This window comes from Carettochelys insculpta, chromosome 1 (assembly GCF_033958435.1).
Source record: "Carettochelys insculpta isolate YL-2023 chromosome 1, ASM3395843v1, whole genome shotgun sequence".
NCBI classification, from domain to species: domain Eukaryota; kingdom Metazoa; phylum Chordata; order Testudines; family Carettochelyidae; genus Carettochelys; species Carettochelys insculpta.
The window spans coordinates 273,798,672-273,813,509 of NC_134137.1; the positions used below are offsets into that span (position 1 = coordinate 273,798,672).

Here is a 14,838-nt window from a genome sequence, read left to right on the forward strand (position 1 = left end):
TTTAACAATCCACCTGGCACACAGACGTTTTCTTCACTTCAAAGTGGGCAGGGAGCACTTCCAATACAGAGTCCTCCCATTTGGTCTTTCTTCGGTGCCCGGAGTCTTTACCAAAACGCTTGCAGTAGTACCAGCTTACCTACACTGGCAGGGCATGTTCATTTTTCCATATCTGGATGACTGCCTTCTGAAAGGGGTCTCAAGGGCAGATGTCCTGCGCACGACAGATGTTACTAAGACCTGCACCTCACTGGGCCTAGTCATCAATTTCTTGAAATGAATGACGGAGCCCACACAAAACATAAGAGTTCATAGGGGCATGCATAGACTCTACTACATCAAAAGTATATCTGCCCGATGCCTGTTTCCGCACCATCAAATCCCTGGTGCAGGTAATGACGTACAGCCCCACAGCGCCAATCCTAACATGCCTACAGCTTCTGGGGCACATGGTGACCACCACGTTTGTGGTACAGAATGCCAGGATCCACATGCAAGGCCTGCTGCCCTGGTTGGCGAGCATTTACAGGCTGTTGATTCATACCATCCACAAGACAGTATCACCCACAACGGAGGTGCGAAAGTCGCTGGCATGGTGGGTAGATGCCAAGAACTTGCTTGTAGGAGTGCCTTTCCACCAACCGCAAATTGCGGTTTTTCTCACAACAGACGCATCCCACATAGGATGGGGAGTGCACATTGGCAACAGAGTGACACAGGGGCAGTGGTCCCCAGCAGAGATGGCAATGCACATAAACATACTGGAACTCAGAGCAGTGTTCAATGCATGCAGGCGCTTTCGAAAATACCTGCAGGGCAAAGTGGTCGGAGTCAATACCGACAACACCTCCACAACGTTCTATATCATTCATCAAGGAGGGGCCAGATCTCGTGCGCTATGCAAAGAGGCAGTCTGATTGTGGAACTGGTGCATTGCGAACAACATAACGCTCAAAGCCTCATACTTGCCAGGTGTCCACAACGTGAAAGCAGACCAACTAAGCAGACACTTTGCTTTCATGCATGAGTGGCAAATCCGCTCCGATCTGCTCCGCGAAGTACTTCACAGATGGGGTTTTCCCTGAATTGATTTTGTTTGCCACCTACACCAACAAGAAATATCCACAGTATTGCTCCAGAGCAGGCATTGGGCAGGGTTCTTTGGGGGACGCCTTCATGGTTTCATGGAAGGGTCCTCTGCTGTATGCATTTCCTCCCACAACACTCATTCACAAGGTTCTAGAGAAAGCCAGAAGGGAGGAGGCACGCATGATACTTCTAGCCCCAACGTGGGACCAACAGCAATGGTTTCCCTTGCTCCTATGCCTGTCATGCTGCCCGCCACTCCCCCTCCCGATAGTACCGGACCTTCTCATGCAGAGTCGGGTCCACAGTGCACCCCCATCCTCAAATGCTCCGCCTACAAGCATGTCTAATCCATGGCTCAGCGCCTTAGAGAGCACATGCTCAGAAAAAGTAAAAAGTCCTGGAGTGCAGTCGGCAGGCCTCCACCAGGAGGATTTATGTACATAAATGGAAACAATTTATATGGAGGTGCTCATCCAAGCAATTGGCTCCTCTAGACGTCTCTTCCCCCAATTCTAGAGTACCTGCTGGAGCTGTAACAAGGTGGACTTTATCCTCATTAAAGGTCCATCTCACAGCTATATCAGCGTTCCAACATAGAGAGGAAGGGCCAATCATATTCGCCCATCCCATTACCACATGGTTCCTGAAGGGGCTTGCAAACCTATACCCCCCACAGAAACCGTTATCACCTTCATGGAGTTTGGACTTGGTCCTCGACACACTGTCTAGACCGCCCTTTGAACCATTGGCCACGGTATCCCTCCGGTTGCTTACCATAAAAACTTTTCTTCTTGCAATTGCATCAGCCCGCAGGGTGAGCGAACTCGCAGCAATAATGGCAACATCACCCTACACAATATTCTCAAAGGAAGTGGTAATTTTACGATTACACCTGGCCTTCATTCCAAAGATTGCTTCAGAGTTCCACATTAACGAACCAATAGTTTTACCTTCATTTTATCCTAAACCACATACCTCCAGCAAGGAAGCGCAGCTGCACTTACTAGATGTGAGGAGGGCGTTGGCCTTTTACATAGACAGAACTAAGCCCTTCCGGAAAACAGACAGACTTCTGGTGTCTCTCGCACCCAGATCAAAAGGGGAAGGCCTATCCTCTCAAAGAATTTTGAACAACATTGTATCCTGCATAAAACTGTATCATGAGCTCCGTAAGACCCCTCTGTTAGCTCCGCCCAGGGCTCACTCCACTACAGCAATGGCGACAGCGACAGCCTTCTTCAAAGGAATCGCATTAAAAGACATCTGCAGAGCGGTAACTTGGTCATCCTACGACACCTTCACCAAGCACTATGTGATGCACCGGGTGTTGGATGAGGATACGCGACTATCGACAGCAGTCCTTTCAAGGGCAAGCTGCACATAAATCGGGTATCCACCTCTATATTATATTTGGGGTCACTGCTGGGTATTCACCTAATGTGGAGCACCCATGGGGACCACTCGAAGAAAGAGAAGATACTGACTTGTGTAGTAACGATGGTTCTTCGAGATGTCCCTGTGGGTGCTCCACTACCCACCTGTTCCTCCCCCCTTCAGAGTTCTGCTTTGTGTCTTTCAGGAGGATCTGGGGCAGTTGATCAAGGAACTGGCGTGGACTGGACCACGCACGTGACCGAAAGCGCACAAAGGATTGATGCGCGTCGGCACGTGCACGACCTGCCAGGATAACACTGGAAATTTCCGATCTGTGGCGCCGGGGCGAGTCCAAAACCTAATGTGGAGCACCCACACGGACACATCTCGAAGAACTATCATTACTATACTTCTTTCATGCAGCATGTTTGAAAGAGTGTAGCAATATTGCTCTAGAACTTATTTCTGCTTCTTAAGCAAAGCTGAGGTTCATGACCCTCTGGTGGCAAATAGCATTAGGAAAAATGTCATAAATCTGAAAGTGAAGCTTTGACAGATAATTTGCATCACTGCTCAAAAGTTTCTTGCCAAGAGAAGTTTGAAGATAATGCAGTGAAGACTGATAGGCTGAGGAATCTCTAGCAGCTGAAAGATGCTGCTGCTAACACTAAGCAATTCTGCTCTATTAATGCATTTTGTGCACCTACTGAAAAATTCTGATTGAAAGCTACAGCAGTCAAGTGTTAAACAAGGCAATGTCTTGCACAACTCCTCTACTGTATAGCCTATGGGGAACCCCTAGACAACAGTCCAAATCCAAAGTCTGAGGCTCAGGCCTCCCCCTATGGAACCTGGCCTACAGCATGCTGGGGCTGGCTCAGGCCAGTGGGTTTTGAAAGGGGTGACAAGGTGCTCCACATGCAGCATGCTGCTCCTATTCTGTACCTCCCCTGGCAGGAAACCAGCAGGTGCTGCCTCTGGTTGGCTTATACATCTATCTCCAACTCCAGTCTGTTCCTGCACTTTCCTCATAACCTGCTCCCCAGTAGCTCAAACACCACCCACCCACTGCCCCCAGTTGTGGACCCTTCCTGACACACACACACACACACACCCTGCCCCCACTTTTGGTCCCATCCTGGTCCTACAGAAGTTAATTGGGCCTGGGAAAGCCCTCAACTTCAGTTCACACTTCATTACTGTCCTGCCCATGGTATTGAAGCATAAGGGGAGGAAGCTGTCAGGTGGGCCACAGTGAAGGGGTGGGTGTGGTAGTGGAGTTTTTTTTCCCACTCTCCACTTTTGACATCTTCTGGGTCGGGGGCCGCAAAAGGTTACCCACCTTTGGCCTGTAATTAGGCATCTGTATAACTGATCTCAGTTTTGAAATGTGCTGAGCAGTGAGCAGCATAGAGCAGTTTATTGTGTACAGTATTTCCAAAATGTACCATCCTAGGAGCTTACATTTATGTACTTATAAAATTGTCATCTCCTCCAAATGTAACATGCAGCTTTGGCCATTTCATAACTTTGGGAGTAGTTATTTTTTGTGAGGTTGTACACTATGATTTGCATTATTTCTTGAAGGCTTTAAATGAAGGTTTACAATAGAAATTGTGTATCAAACTAAAACCAAGGACCTAAATTTAGATACAAAACTTTTTAAACAGCATTCCATGAACACTACTGTGGGAGTTCTGGATAACATGAAGTTGTCCAATACTGTGGATGGTAACTTTGGGGATCTAGAACTAAGTCCTTAAACTTCAGACTGAAGTGCCTATTCTAACCTCTGGCCTACAGTTATTCTCTGTCTAGCTCAACATATTCTGTAAGTACTTCGATGGAGAAGTTTTCCTATGGATTCAGACACTCAAGAATTGAAATGCTGGGTCCAGCTCCAATTACTTTCACTCTTCATTTGTCCACTCTGGAAAGGCTTCAACAGCAAAGAGGGGGCACCTTGTGTTAGAATAGTGCATACCTCTGTTTTGAAAGAGGGTCATCTTACTCCCACAACTTTCACTACATTTTGCTTTGGTCAGTACAATAAGAGCACCCTGAGGCTACATCTACTCTAGAGAGGTTTGTTGACAAAAATGGGGATTTTTGTCAACACTCAGAGCATCTACCCCCAATTCATTTTGTCAACAGAAACTGTAAACGAAAAAGGTGTGTAGACACTCCGGGGGGCCCTTTTGTTAACAGAGCAGGTCAAAACATCAATTCACTTTTAGGCGTAGATGCAATCTGTCGACAGTTTTGTTGCATCTTTCCTGATAGTAACTTCTGTCGACAGATGCTTCTGGTGTAAATATCGCCTCGGAAAACTTGCACTCTGTTTTTGCCTACTTTTATTATTATTGCCCTCTGGGGCTCCTTTTTCCTCCCCCTGCTGCCAAAAAGCTATACTTTTTCTCACGTACTTTGGTGCTTATTGGATGGCTCCTTGGCTCTAGCTGGCTCCCCATGCTTTAAATGTTAAACCTGTTTACTGTCCATAGCAGTCTTGGATGGATAGTGATGGTGTGCCCATTGTTTAAGAGAAGCACACGTTCCTCAGAAGTGCCCCCAGAGTGAGAAACTAGAAAAGCAAGGGAATCTCAATCTGAAAGGCATGCTCATGGAGAAACTTCTGTGCCCAGTGTCAGACCTTGAGCATATGACTCCCCCTCATCATCCCTCTCTTATGGGAGTATCTGACCAGGCACTAATCTGAAAATTGAGCACAAGAGACCCATCTCCACATATGGCCTCCTTGTCCTGGAATCATTTGCCCCCCAAAAAGCAGTCTCCTACTACAAATACTCCCCCTGTACCACTGGCACCTAAAACACCACAATGTGAGGTAACTGGTCTGTCTGGCACTAGGATAACCTGAGGAACAAAAGATCCAGTGGGGTCTGGCTCTAAGGTGTGCTCCCATACTAAGGCAAAGCTTGTTCCTCTGGTACCAAAACCAGTCTCCCTCTGCAATGAGCAGCACAATAGCACCACCTGCAGCCCCTTTACATAGCAGCAGGGCCATAGCACCATCTGTACAGCTGTTGCTCCCCAGCCTTTGTCTGCTGCCTTCACCCTTTCAGTGGTGCCCTCACCCATTGCCTTACTACCCAACTGGCCATATAGGGATCCAGGGGCATTACATGGAGCCTAATCTGCCAGGACACCTAGATCAACCAGTTCACCCACTCATTAACAAGACTTGGAAGAGGACACAGAAGGTATTGAAGACCCCTCACACCTGCATGTATTTTCTTCTTGCCTCCTGACACTATCATCACACCCCCACCCACATCAGGGGACCTTCAAGCATTCCAAGTTCTCTGCAGATGACTCCCTTGACATTTTGCTGGCTGAGGTACTGGACACATCATGAACTAACATCCTATGTGCTTCTCCTGCAGCAGAACTGGCATTGCCCTCAAATGCAACCCTTGTGGATACAGCTAAAACAATTTGGCAGACTCTAGCCACAGTTTCTTCTTCTTGCAAATGATCTGACAAGTATTATGTCGCATCTAAAGGAGCTGAGTTTCTATTCATGCACCCCATTCCAAATCCTTTAGCGGTGAATGCCATGAATCAGTAGGAAAAAAAGTGTGGCCCACACAACTCCATATGACCAGGACTGGAAATGCCTTGACTTGTTTGGCAGGAAGGCCTATTCTTCTGTCAGCTCCGCATTGTAGCATAGGGCCATGTAGTCCCCATAGCCATGTCTACACTATCCCAAAACTTTGAAAGGGCCATGCTAATGACCATTTTGAAGTTTACTAATGAAGCGCTGAAATACATATTCAGCACCTCATTAGAATGCCAGTGGCCAGAGCACTTCAAAATTGCCGCAGCTCGCCGCTGCATGGCTTGTGCAGACGGGGCTCCTTTTCAAAAGGACCCTGGCAACTTCAAAACCCGATAGGAATAAAGGGAGTTCGAAGTTGCTGGGGTCCTTTCGAAAAGGAGCCCCATCTGGATGAGCCGCGGCAATTTCAAAGTTCTGCAGCCACCGGCATTCTAATGAGGCGCTGAATATGTATTTCAGCACTTCGTTAGTAAACTTCGAAATGGCCATTTGCATGGCCATTTTAAAGTTTTGGGATAGTGTAGACATAGCCCCTGTGTATATTCCATTACATGCTTTCCTTCCCTGCTGTTCAAACATCATAACCTCAGTTCAGTGGAGGCATAGGTACAAGATAGGTGCATACCAACAAATGCTGCTACAGGTTACACCTTCCTTGTCTGGCATAGTCATGACTTGACAGGTCCCGAACAAGAGAATTTGCCAGATGAGGGGAGGTCCAGGGCTTCTGCACCACAGGACTGCTGCAGCCCCAGCCACCAGCCTCCCTCCCTGTGAATTCCAGCCTCAGTCTGGGCTCCAGCCCCTGCCTCCCCACAGCTGCTGTAGGGTGGGGAGCTTCCAGTTCCTGGCTCCATGCTGTCACAAGGCAGGTGGAGGGTCCAGGTCCCAGCCCCCCTATTGTGGGGCAGGAGAGGACTCTAGCTCCCCTGCGGGGGGGCAGGCAGGACTCCTACACCAGCCTCAGCCCCACCCCCTGTACTCTCTCATCCTGGAACATTTGGATGCTGGACCACAGATGCCAGCTAAGAGAGTACTGGATTTGAGAGGTTCAGTCTAATGCTCTATTTAGAGGAATTTTCACCTTCCTCCTCACATATCCAAGAATCTCAGATGTCAGAAAGATTAGGTATTAAAACAGAGGTCACCATGGGCAACTGGTGAGTTGACTGGACTCAACAAGACACACAATCCTAAGTATGACCAGTGCCAAGCCACACATCTGGAAGGGATCATGTCCATCAGAAATGGCAAGATTTCCACTTCTATTCCTTTAATACAGTAACTGTAGGTTCTTACTAACTTCATACATTCTAGTAAGATCATAAATAACCATATTTTAGAATGCAACTTTTTTTTTTTTTTTTTATAAATAAAGCACATTAGCTTAAGAGTGATTGAAAGTATCTTTAAGCAATTGGTTTGAATAGTGTAACACTCTCTTCTTAATCAAGTCATTCAAACAAAAGTGTCAAACTAAGTGCCTTATAAAAAAGTGCACCCTTGAAACTCTGAGGCTACGTCTATACGTGCCCCAAACTTCGAAATGGCCATGCAAATGGCCATTTCGAAGTTTACTAATGAAGCGCTGAAATGCATATTCAGCGCTTCATTAGCATGCGGGCGGCAGCGGCGCTTCGAAATTGACGAGCCTTGCCGCCGCGCAGTGCGTCCAGACGGGGCTCCTTTTCGAAAGCACGCCACCTTCTTCGAAGTCCCCTTATTCCCATGAGCTCACGGGAATAAGGGGACTTCGAAGTAGGTGGCGTGCTTTCGAAAAGGAGCCCCGTCTGGACGCGTCGCGCGGCGGCAAGGCTCGTCAATTTCGAAGCGCCGCTGCCGCCCGCATGCTAATGAAGCGCTGAATATGCATTTCAGCGCTTCATTAGTAAACTTCGAAATGGCCATTTGCATGGCCATTTCGAAGTTTGGGGCACGTGTAGACACAGCCTGAGTTAGCCACTGAAGAATTGAAAATTCATGATCGTAAGTAAACATAATAAGAAACCTTGGTAACTTGCATCATTCCTTGATATAATTGCTGAGCTTTATCTCTGATAATTGTGACTGTATTGTGTATGTGTAGTATGCACCTACGACTGTTTTGGCTACACTTGACTGGTCAATTGTTGATTTATATATTAATGTGGTTCTTACCAACCATCAGGGCTTAGTATTACTACCAATTTTAAGATGATTTATGCCTATTGATTCATTTACCTCCAGAAGGAATAGAAGGCAGTAGCAGTAAGAAATTTTGCAGAGGGTCACACGTTTCCTAGGGGCCATGTCTACACTTACAAAAAACTTACACGGGGCCATGCTAAGGGCCAAATTGAAGAATACCAATGAGGTACCAAAATGAATATTCAGTGCCTCATCAGCATGCTGCAGCACTTCAAAAGTGCCGCAGTTCACTCACCCGCAGCTTGTCTACATGGGGCTCCTTTAGAAAAGGACCCCCATGTAGATGAGCCACAGGTGAGCGAAATGCAGCACTCAGCATGCTAATGAGGCGCTGAATATTCATTTCAGCACCTCATTCATTTCAGCACCTCATTAGTATTCTTCGATTTGGCCATTAGCATGGCCATTTCAAAGTTTGTTTGTAAGTGTGGACGTAGCCAGGAAGTGTAAGATAGGAGTAAAAACTCACATCCACCATGATACTTTTTTTTAATTAAATCTTCATGACTTCTCAAAATTTGGCTAGAAATAAAGTTTGGTCTGGAAATGCATACCAACAAGATATAAAACATTTTTTGGACACCTTCATTAAAATGAGCTTTTCATTCTGTGTTTTATACTTATTAATCTTCTTAGTGTTTTTATTTTCACTCTTCCCTGCTTTAAATTGTGGTATTTCTTAAACATTCTGAGATGTTCCAATGATCAGCCACAAATAAATAAATTTCTTCCCCTCACAACTGGAAGTTGTTGCTCTTCTATTTGAAAAAAAAAAAAAAAAAGAGGCAAGCTCACACCCCTGCAGTACTCTCAAATCCACTGATTTTCTGCCTTTCCCATCTGAACAAGTACAGCAACTACAATGAATTATACATACACCAAAACGTATTATATAAAAGATGATTTCTCAACAACTCTTCTGATGAGAAATATAGCAATAGTAAGCTAAGTTCTATTTAACTTTGTCTGCAAATATATTGTATAGACAAATAAATAGAGAAAATATCTAAAGCATGATTCTGGGTATTAAATATCTGCTTACATAAAATTATAGCTTTAAAAAATAAATAAAAAGCTAATCAATTTAATGTAGTGGTGCCACAGAAAATTTCAGGCCCTTACCACTACTGATCTGTGCTAAAGAAGAGGACCTCTGAGTCTGCAGAGCATTCTGTAATCATTATAATAAATGTATTACATTCACCTTAAAGCCTTGTTCATTTTCAAATTCCTCATAACGTTTCTTCAAAGAGCCGATACAAATTATACTTTCAACACATTTTAAAAATTCTCATAGAATAATTGGGCAAAAATTATATTCTACTGAAAACAAAAATAAGAGAGCTTTAATGAACAACTGACTGGATTTCTGATAAACAGTATTTTGCACACAATTTCTTACACGAGTTGTTTTGTTTTAAATAAATATAAAAATAAATTTACAGGCCTACAATATTTTGTACATGGACTTTGGGTCTCATCATGACAAATGGGACATACTGAGGCAAACGGGTCTCAGGACCCTATGTTATTTAGGCACTTCTGAAATTTCTACCCTACATGATTTCCAGATTCTGTGGTCATTCCTGTGAAGTGTTAATGTTATTCTGTCTTTGTTTTAGACCCAAGAGTTCTGTTTTCAGTTCTCCAGGCTTAGGCGGAACTTCAGGTATACTCTATAAAACAAAACAAAGAGATGTTACTCCTCAAAATCTGTGACGGAGGTAAAGAAAAAACAGAAAGGCTGCGTCTACACTAGCCAAAAACTTCGAAAGTGCCATGCAAATGGCCATTCCGAAGTTTACTAATGAAGCGCTGAAATACCTATTCAGCACCTCATTAGCATGCGGGCAGCAGCAGCACTTCGAAATTGACGTGGCTCGCTGCCGCGCGGCTCATCCATACAGGGCTCCTTTTCAAAAGGATCCCACCTACTTCGAAGTCCCCTTATTCCCATCTGCTCATAGGAATAAGGGGACTTTGAAGTAGGCGGGGTCCTTTTGAAAAGGAGCCCCATCTGGGTGAGCCGCGTGGCGGCGAGCTGCATCAATTTCGAAGTGCCATGGCCGCCTGCATGCTAATGAGGCGCTGAATATGTATTTCAGCACTTCATTAGTAAACTTCAAAATGGCCATTTGCATGACCATTTCGAAGTTTTTGGCTAGCGTAGACGTAGCCAAAATTAGACATCCTTCAGGGGGTGGGGGGCTGGAAAAATGTACACTACATTCAAGTTAAAATTATCTTTTTTTCTAAAGTTAATTTTAAACTGATCTCTAATATCTAGCAAACGTCCCTCTTTCTAATTCAACTTCTTACCCATGGCAATTTTGCTTTAGTCTTATGGAACAACCTGATGTTGGGGGGATGTGGGGAATACCGTATATTTTCTAAACTAGACCTTGCAGTCAACTGCAGATATGCAATTCAAGCTGTGGCAATTGCATAGCTGGAATTAATGTATCTGGAGTCAACGCTAAAGTCTGTCCTCACTGAGGGAGGTTAGCAGGAGTTCGGGGAGGTCAACTGCAGACCCCAGAGAGATTGATTCTGCATGTCTTTACCAGATGCACGAAAAACAAACTCCAGGAGATCCAGGCTTCAACCCAGTACGTTTAGACATACCTTAAGACCATTCCACAGTACTAAATCCCATTCTAGGAAACTGATTATTCTTAAGGAAGATGGCGGAAAAAAGTGCACTCCAGATTTCTTTTAAATAGAGTGTCATCCACACTTCTGATGCTCTCCAAAATAAAGCTCAAACTGATATATCTTTCCCTTAATTTTCATGTATTGCCACATGTTTTCCTGATGAGCAGCTGTCTCACTTCAAATAAATGAACTGCCATTCCAGTGAACCTGGTCAGGATGCATATGCACAAGGTCTCCCAAAGATACAATCTGAAAATGGTGGGAGAATATAGGAACTAGCCACAGGAACAAGAACCTCTTCTGCTCTTCAGAAGTGGACAGTAGCTGTATTATATGGCCAATATACATTTAAACTGCCAAAAGGAGCTTCAGATTGCACTCCACACCTGCAGGGGGTGACACTAGAAATTCACATCCTCACCAATGCTCAACATGGTATTGAAGATGAAACACCTACACTGGAAGTGGGAAAAAACTTTCACGCTACTTAACTTTTGCTCCTTTTAAAGCTATAAGCCTTTAGAGTCTAGTTTAAATTACAGACAAGCATTCTGTACAGGTACACATTTTGTCTTTTTATATGTAAAAGAAAATAGTTTTATGAAATTACTGTATACTTCCTAATTACCAATCTACTGGTAGGAAAAGTATTACTTCTAAAATTGTGAGACAGATTCTTCAAATATAACAATTTTTCTTTTTTAAGGAATTTCTGTTTTGAAATGGACATTGTGAAACTGGTCTTTGTTTCCTCTACTAGAGGGCAGGTACCCCCTGCCACATTTTGAAATAAAGCTACACAGATTTAAACAACAAATTTCCACAGAGATGGAGCAGGATGGCAGAAAGATTGCAGAAGCTCTAGGGCATTGGTTCAAGCTTCAGCCAGGTTAGCAGTTACTATCTGACGGCTGTTGGATTAAGACAAATCAGATCAAATGAAAGTACCTTGTACCTAAATATTACAATGTGGATGCATTTTATATTACCACAACTGTTACTTTTGTCTGCAACCCTATGAGAGAAGCTAAAGATCTAAAAGGCAAGGAAACAGCTACTATCCCTATTCCCCTTGAAGGGCTGCCTCCAGATCAGAGTGAGCACATATTAGTGGGACATTAAGAATATGGTACCTTGTACTGGCATTGCCATAATATCTGTTCTGTGGAGAGGCCATCACTCTCCAGTACTGCAGATTTTTTTAAGTGTCAAAATTGGATTTGCATGTATTTTCAGTCTTTGAACTTTTGGACAAATTGAACTACACATCTCTACCAAAGCTGTAGCATTTCACCTGGCTTAGAATTGAATCCACAAAAATTTCATACTGTTTCCATCAACTTCACCAATAAAATCACTTCTGAGCTTCATGTCTTAATAAAACAAGACATACAGGTCCTGTGTCTATTTCTTATCAAACAAAGGTTTATTATGTAGTCTCAATTCCTGGGAAAACTACTACCTCAGCATGTGGTACAGCTTTCACTACTGCAATCTATTTCCCATGCAAGCTGTGAAAGCAACAAACTGGTGACTTTGATTTTAAAAAAAGTTCTGTATGCATTACCAACTTGGGATTCTAGCTCCCCTAGTCTAGAGCAGAAAAGAATCTTATAAACCCAAGAAAAGGTAAATTTTCTCTCACCAAAATATGCTACGAATACTGCCAATTTTCACTGCACATGCAGAATGTTTTACATTCTGAATAACCTGGTATTTAATTTCTGAGACAGACTGCTCTTCAAAACTGAGGAAATAGCCTGAGATGGGCTTATGACTTTCTAACAGCTTCATACCTTTGCTTCTTTTGCCTCACTGAATTAACAAATGAGCATATCAGCCTTGAAATAGAAATGTATTGATATTTTTGCCCCAGTGTCCTTAACATTGAACAGCATTCCTAGAGGAAAAATTTCAAAGCACACATTGCTTAGCAGTTATAAATGAAATGAAAACCAAAACCTTAAATCACTTACAAGATCAGGTCTGTAATATCTATGCACAACTTCTGCCCCTGCAAGCATGGCCAACATACTTGCACTGAGCATTTTCAAATATCGAGGCCAAGATACCCCAGCTGGCATGATGATGAGCAGAGGGTCCTTGAGATTTGAGTACTCCAGCTGACTGAGGGAATATTAGAAAAAGTTGCAATAATTACTATGACAACAAGCCCACTCTGAAATACAATTCAGCCATTTGGAATGTGTTAACAAGAACCTCTGTATTTGGTTAAATCACATCCACCTTCAGTAGGAAACAGATGAATGTGGAGGAAATCTGCTTTGAGCAAGCTGGACTTGGTGACCTCCTGAGATGTCTTGTTAGCCCATAATTCTACGAAATTTGCCACCTAGCTTCACTTAAAGAGTTTAAAAGCAGGTAAGGAAAATGTAGAATGTTCAAATCTCTTGAACGCACTGCCAAGTAACGCCCCCTTGGACACCAGCCAGAAGAGTTCTTTGTCTTTACCCCAAGCGCAATTCCACAGACTGGAGAGAACGCCACTGACCCCCCGTGCTACACACATCCACTATCCCTTCCGGGAGACAGAGACGTGGAAAAAGCACCATTCACCTTGCATGCAACACAACTCTACCACGCTGGTCTGACAACACCTCTGTCGTGCCCAGGCCGCTAAGCATGAGGAGGAAGTCCCAGATGACAAGATCTCTGCCCAGAACAGCGCCAAGGTCCTCAGAAGACGACCTAGACCGCCCGTCCTACTGCAGAAAAGGAGACGCCCCTCTCCAGTTCATGTGACTTGGGGCATGGTCGTCATCTCTCACGTGACCATAGCCGCTGCTACGGATTTCCGTCTATTGCCAGTCTGCCTCTACTTCCCCGCAACCGCTCATGGGAGATCCCAGGGAGCCGCTGCTGCAAGGCCCCTTGGAAGCTGGCTGGGGAGAGAGGATGCTACGGTGACTAGGGAGGCGCACTCGCTGCTCCCTTGTTTGGTTCAGTAAGTGTGTGTGTGTGTGTGTGTGTGTGTGTTCATTCATTTCCCTGAGTGGTGTAATACCTCGCGCAGGGGCTCTCTGCGCTATCTCCTACGTTTAGCCCACTGTAGCAACCCACCCTGAGGTGAGATTAGCATTAGCTGAGCGATTGCATTAACAATAAAATAATCCTGAACTAACGGGATTGTAACGCCTAACACTGGTGCCCGTGGCTGTGCTAACAACGCGGGAACGGTATAGGAATCCCTGAGTTGCCAAAGTTCAGAGGGTTTGGTGTTTTTCATTAGTTGTCCTCCACACTTGGCATTGTGTGATTATGGGAGAATCTCAGCTGTAAAAAAATGTCTCAAGCCCCCTGTGATTGTGGACAGAAAACTTGGAAATGTGATAGCTCAGTGCTCAAAGATAAGAAGGCAAATATTCTTCTGTCGTTCTTAGGCTTAGGGCCTGATTCATGACTTTGGATGCTTTGTGATAGCAGTACTGTATTCTCTTTTATCACTAAATGCTCTGTGGTAACAGTACTGGCATTACTCTTGCAAACATATACAGGCCTTTGTAACTTCATATGTGTGAGCCATGATCTGGCAAGGCATAGTAGCCCTGTTGGCTTCACTAGCCTTAGTCACATGCATACGGGAAGGCATGGGTGCAAGTTTTTTCAGGATCAGAGGCACAGCAGCCATGTGAAAGTGTACTAGTCTCTGCTGAGTGTTAAGAATTGTTTCTGTGGAATACGGTGATATTTTCTATGAAAGCCTCTGGAATGCCCCTTAACAGTGACTAAGGACTGGTCATGAACTTTTTTCCCTTGTCTTGTGTTATTTTACTTTACTGAACTTGCATTGATGTACACCCAGCAAAACAAAGCAGCAGAAATGTAGCACTTTAAAGGCTAACAGAATGATTTCTTCGGTGATGAGCTTCAGATGATGAAGTGGGTCTGGCCCAGGAAAGCTCATCACCGAAGAAATCATTCTGTTA

The 14,838-nt window shown here is 44.4% G+C and overlaps 1 protein-coding gene across 2 annotated transcripts; it reads right to left on the bottom strand.

Annotated features, from left to right (window-relative positions):
• Positions 1–8,602: 8,602 nt before the first annotated feature.
• On the bottom strand, positions 8,603–13,631 carry UQCC6 (ubiquinol-cytochrome c reductase complex assembly factor 6). Of its 2 annotated transcripts, none has more exons than XM_074983828.1 (3): positions 13,469–13,631; positions 12,868–13,018; positions 8,603–9,912 (listed from the first exon to the last, which is right to left on the bottom strand). In XM_074983828.1, exons 1-3 carry the CDS (start codon positions 13,534–13,536, stop codon positions 9,817–9,819), a joined length of 315 nt encoding a protein of 104 aa, XP_074839929.1. In that variant the 5' UTR covers positions 13,537–13,631; the 3' UTR covers positions 8,603–9,816. The 2 variants fall into 2 exon arrangements, with proteins under 2 accessions (XP_074839929.1, XP_074839930.1); XM_074983829.1 differs by having other exon boundaries at positions 12,868–13,014; positions 13,469–13,606.
• Between the last annotated feature and the right edge of the window lie 1,207 nt (positions 13,632–14,838).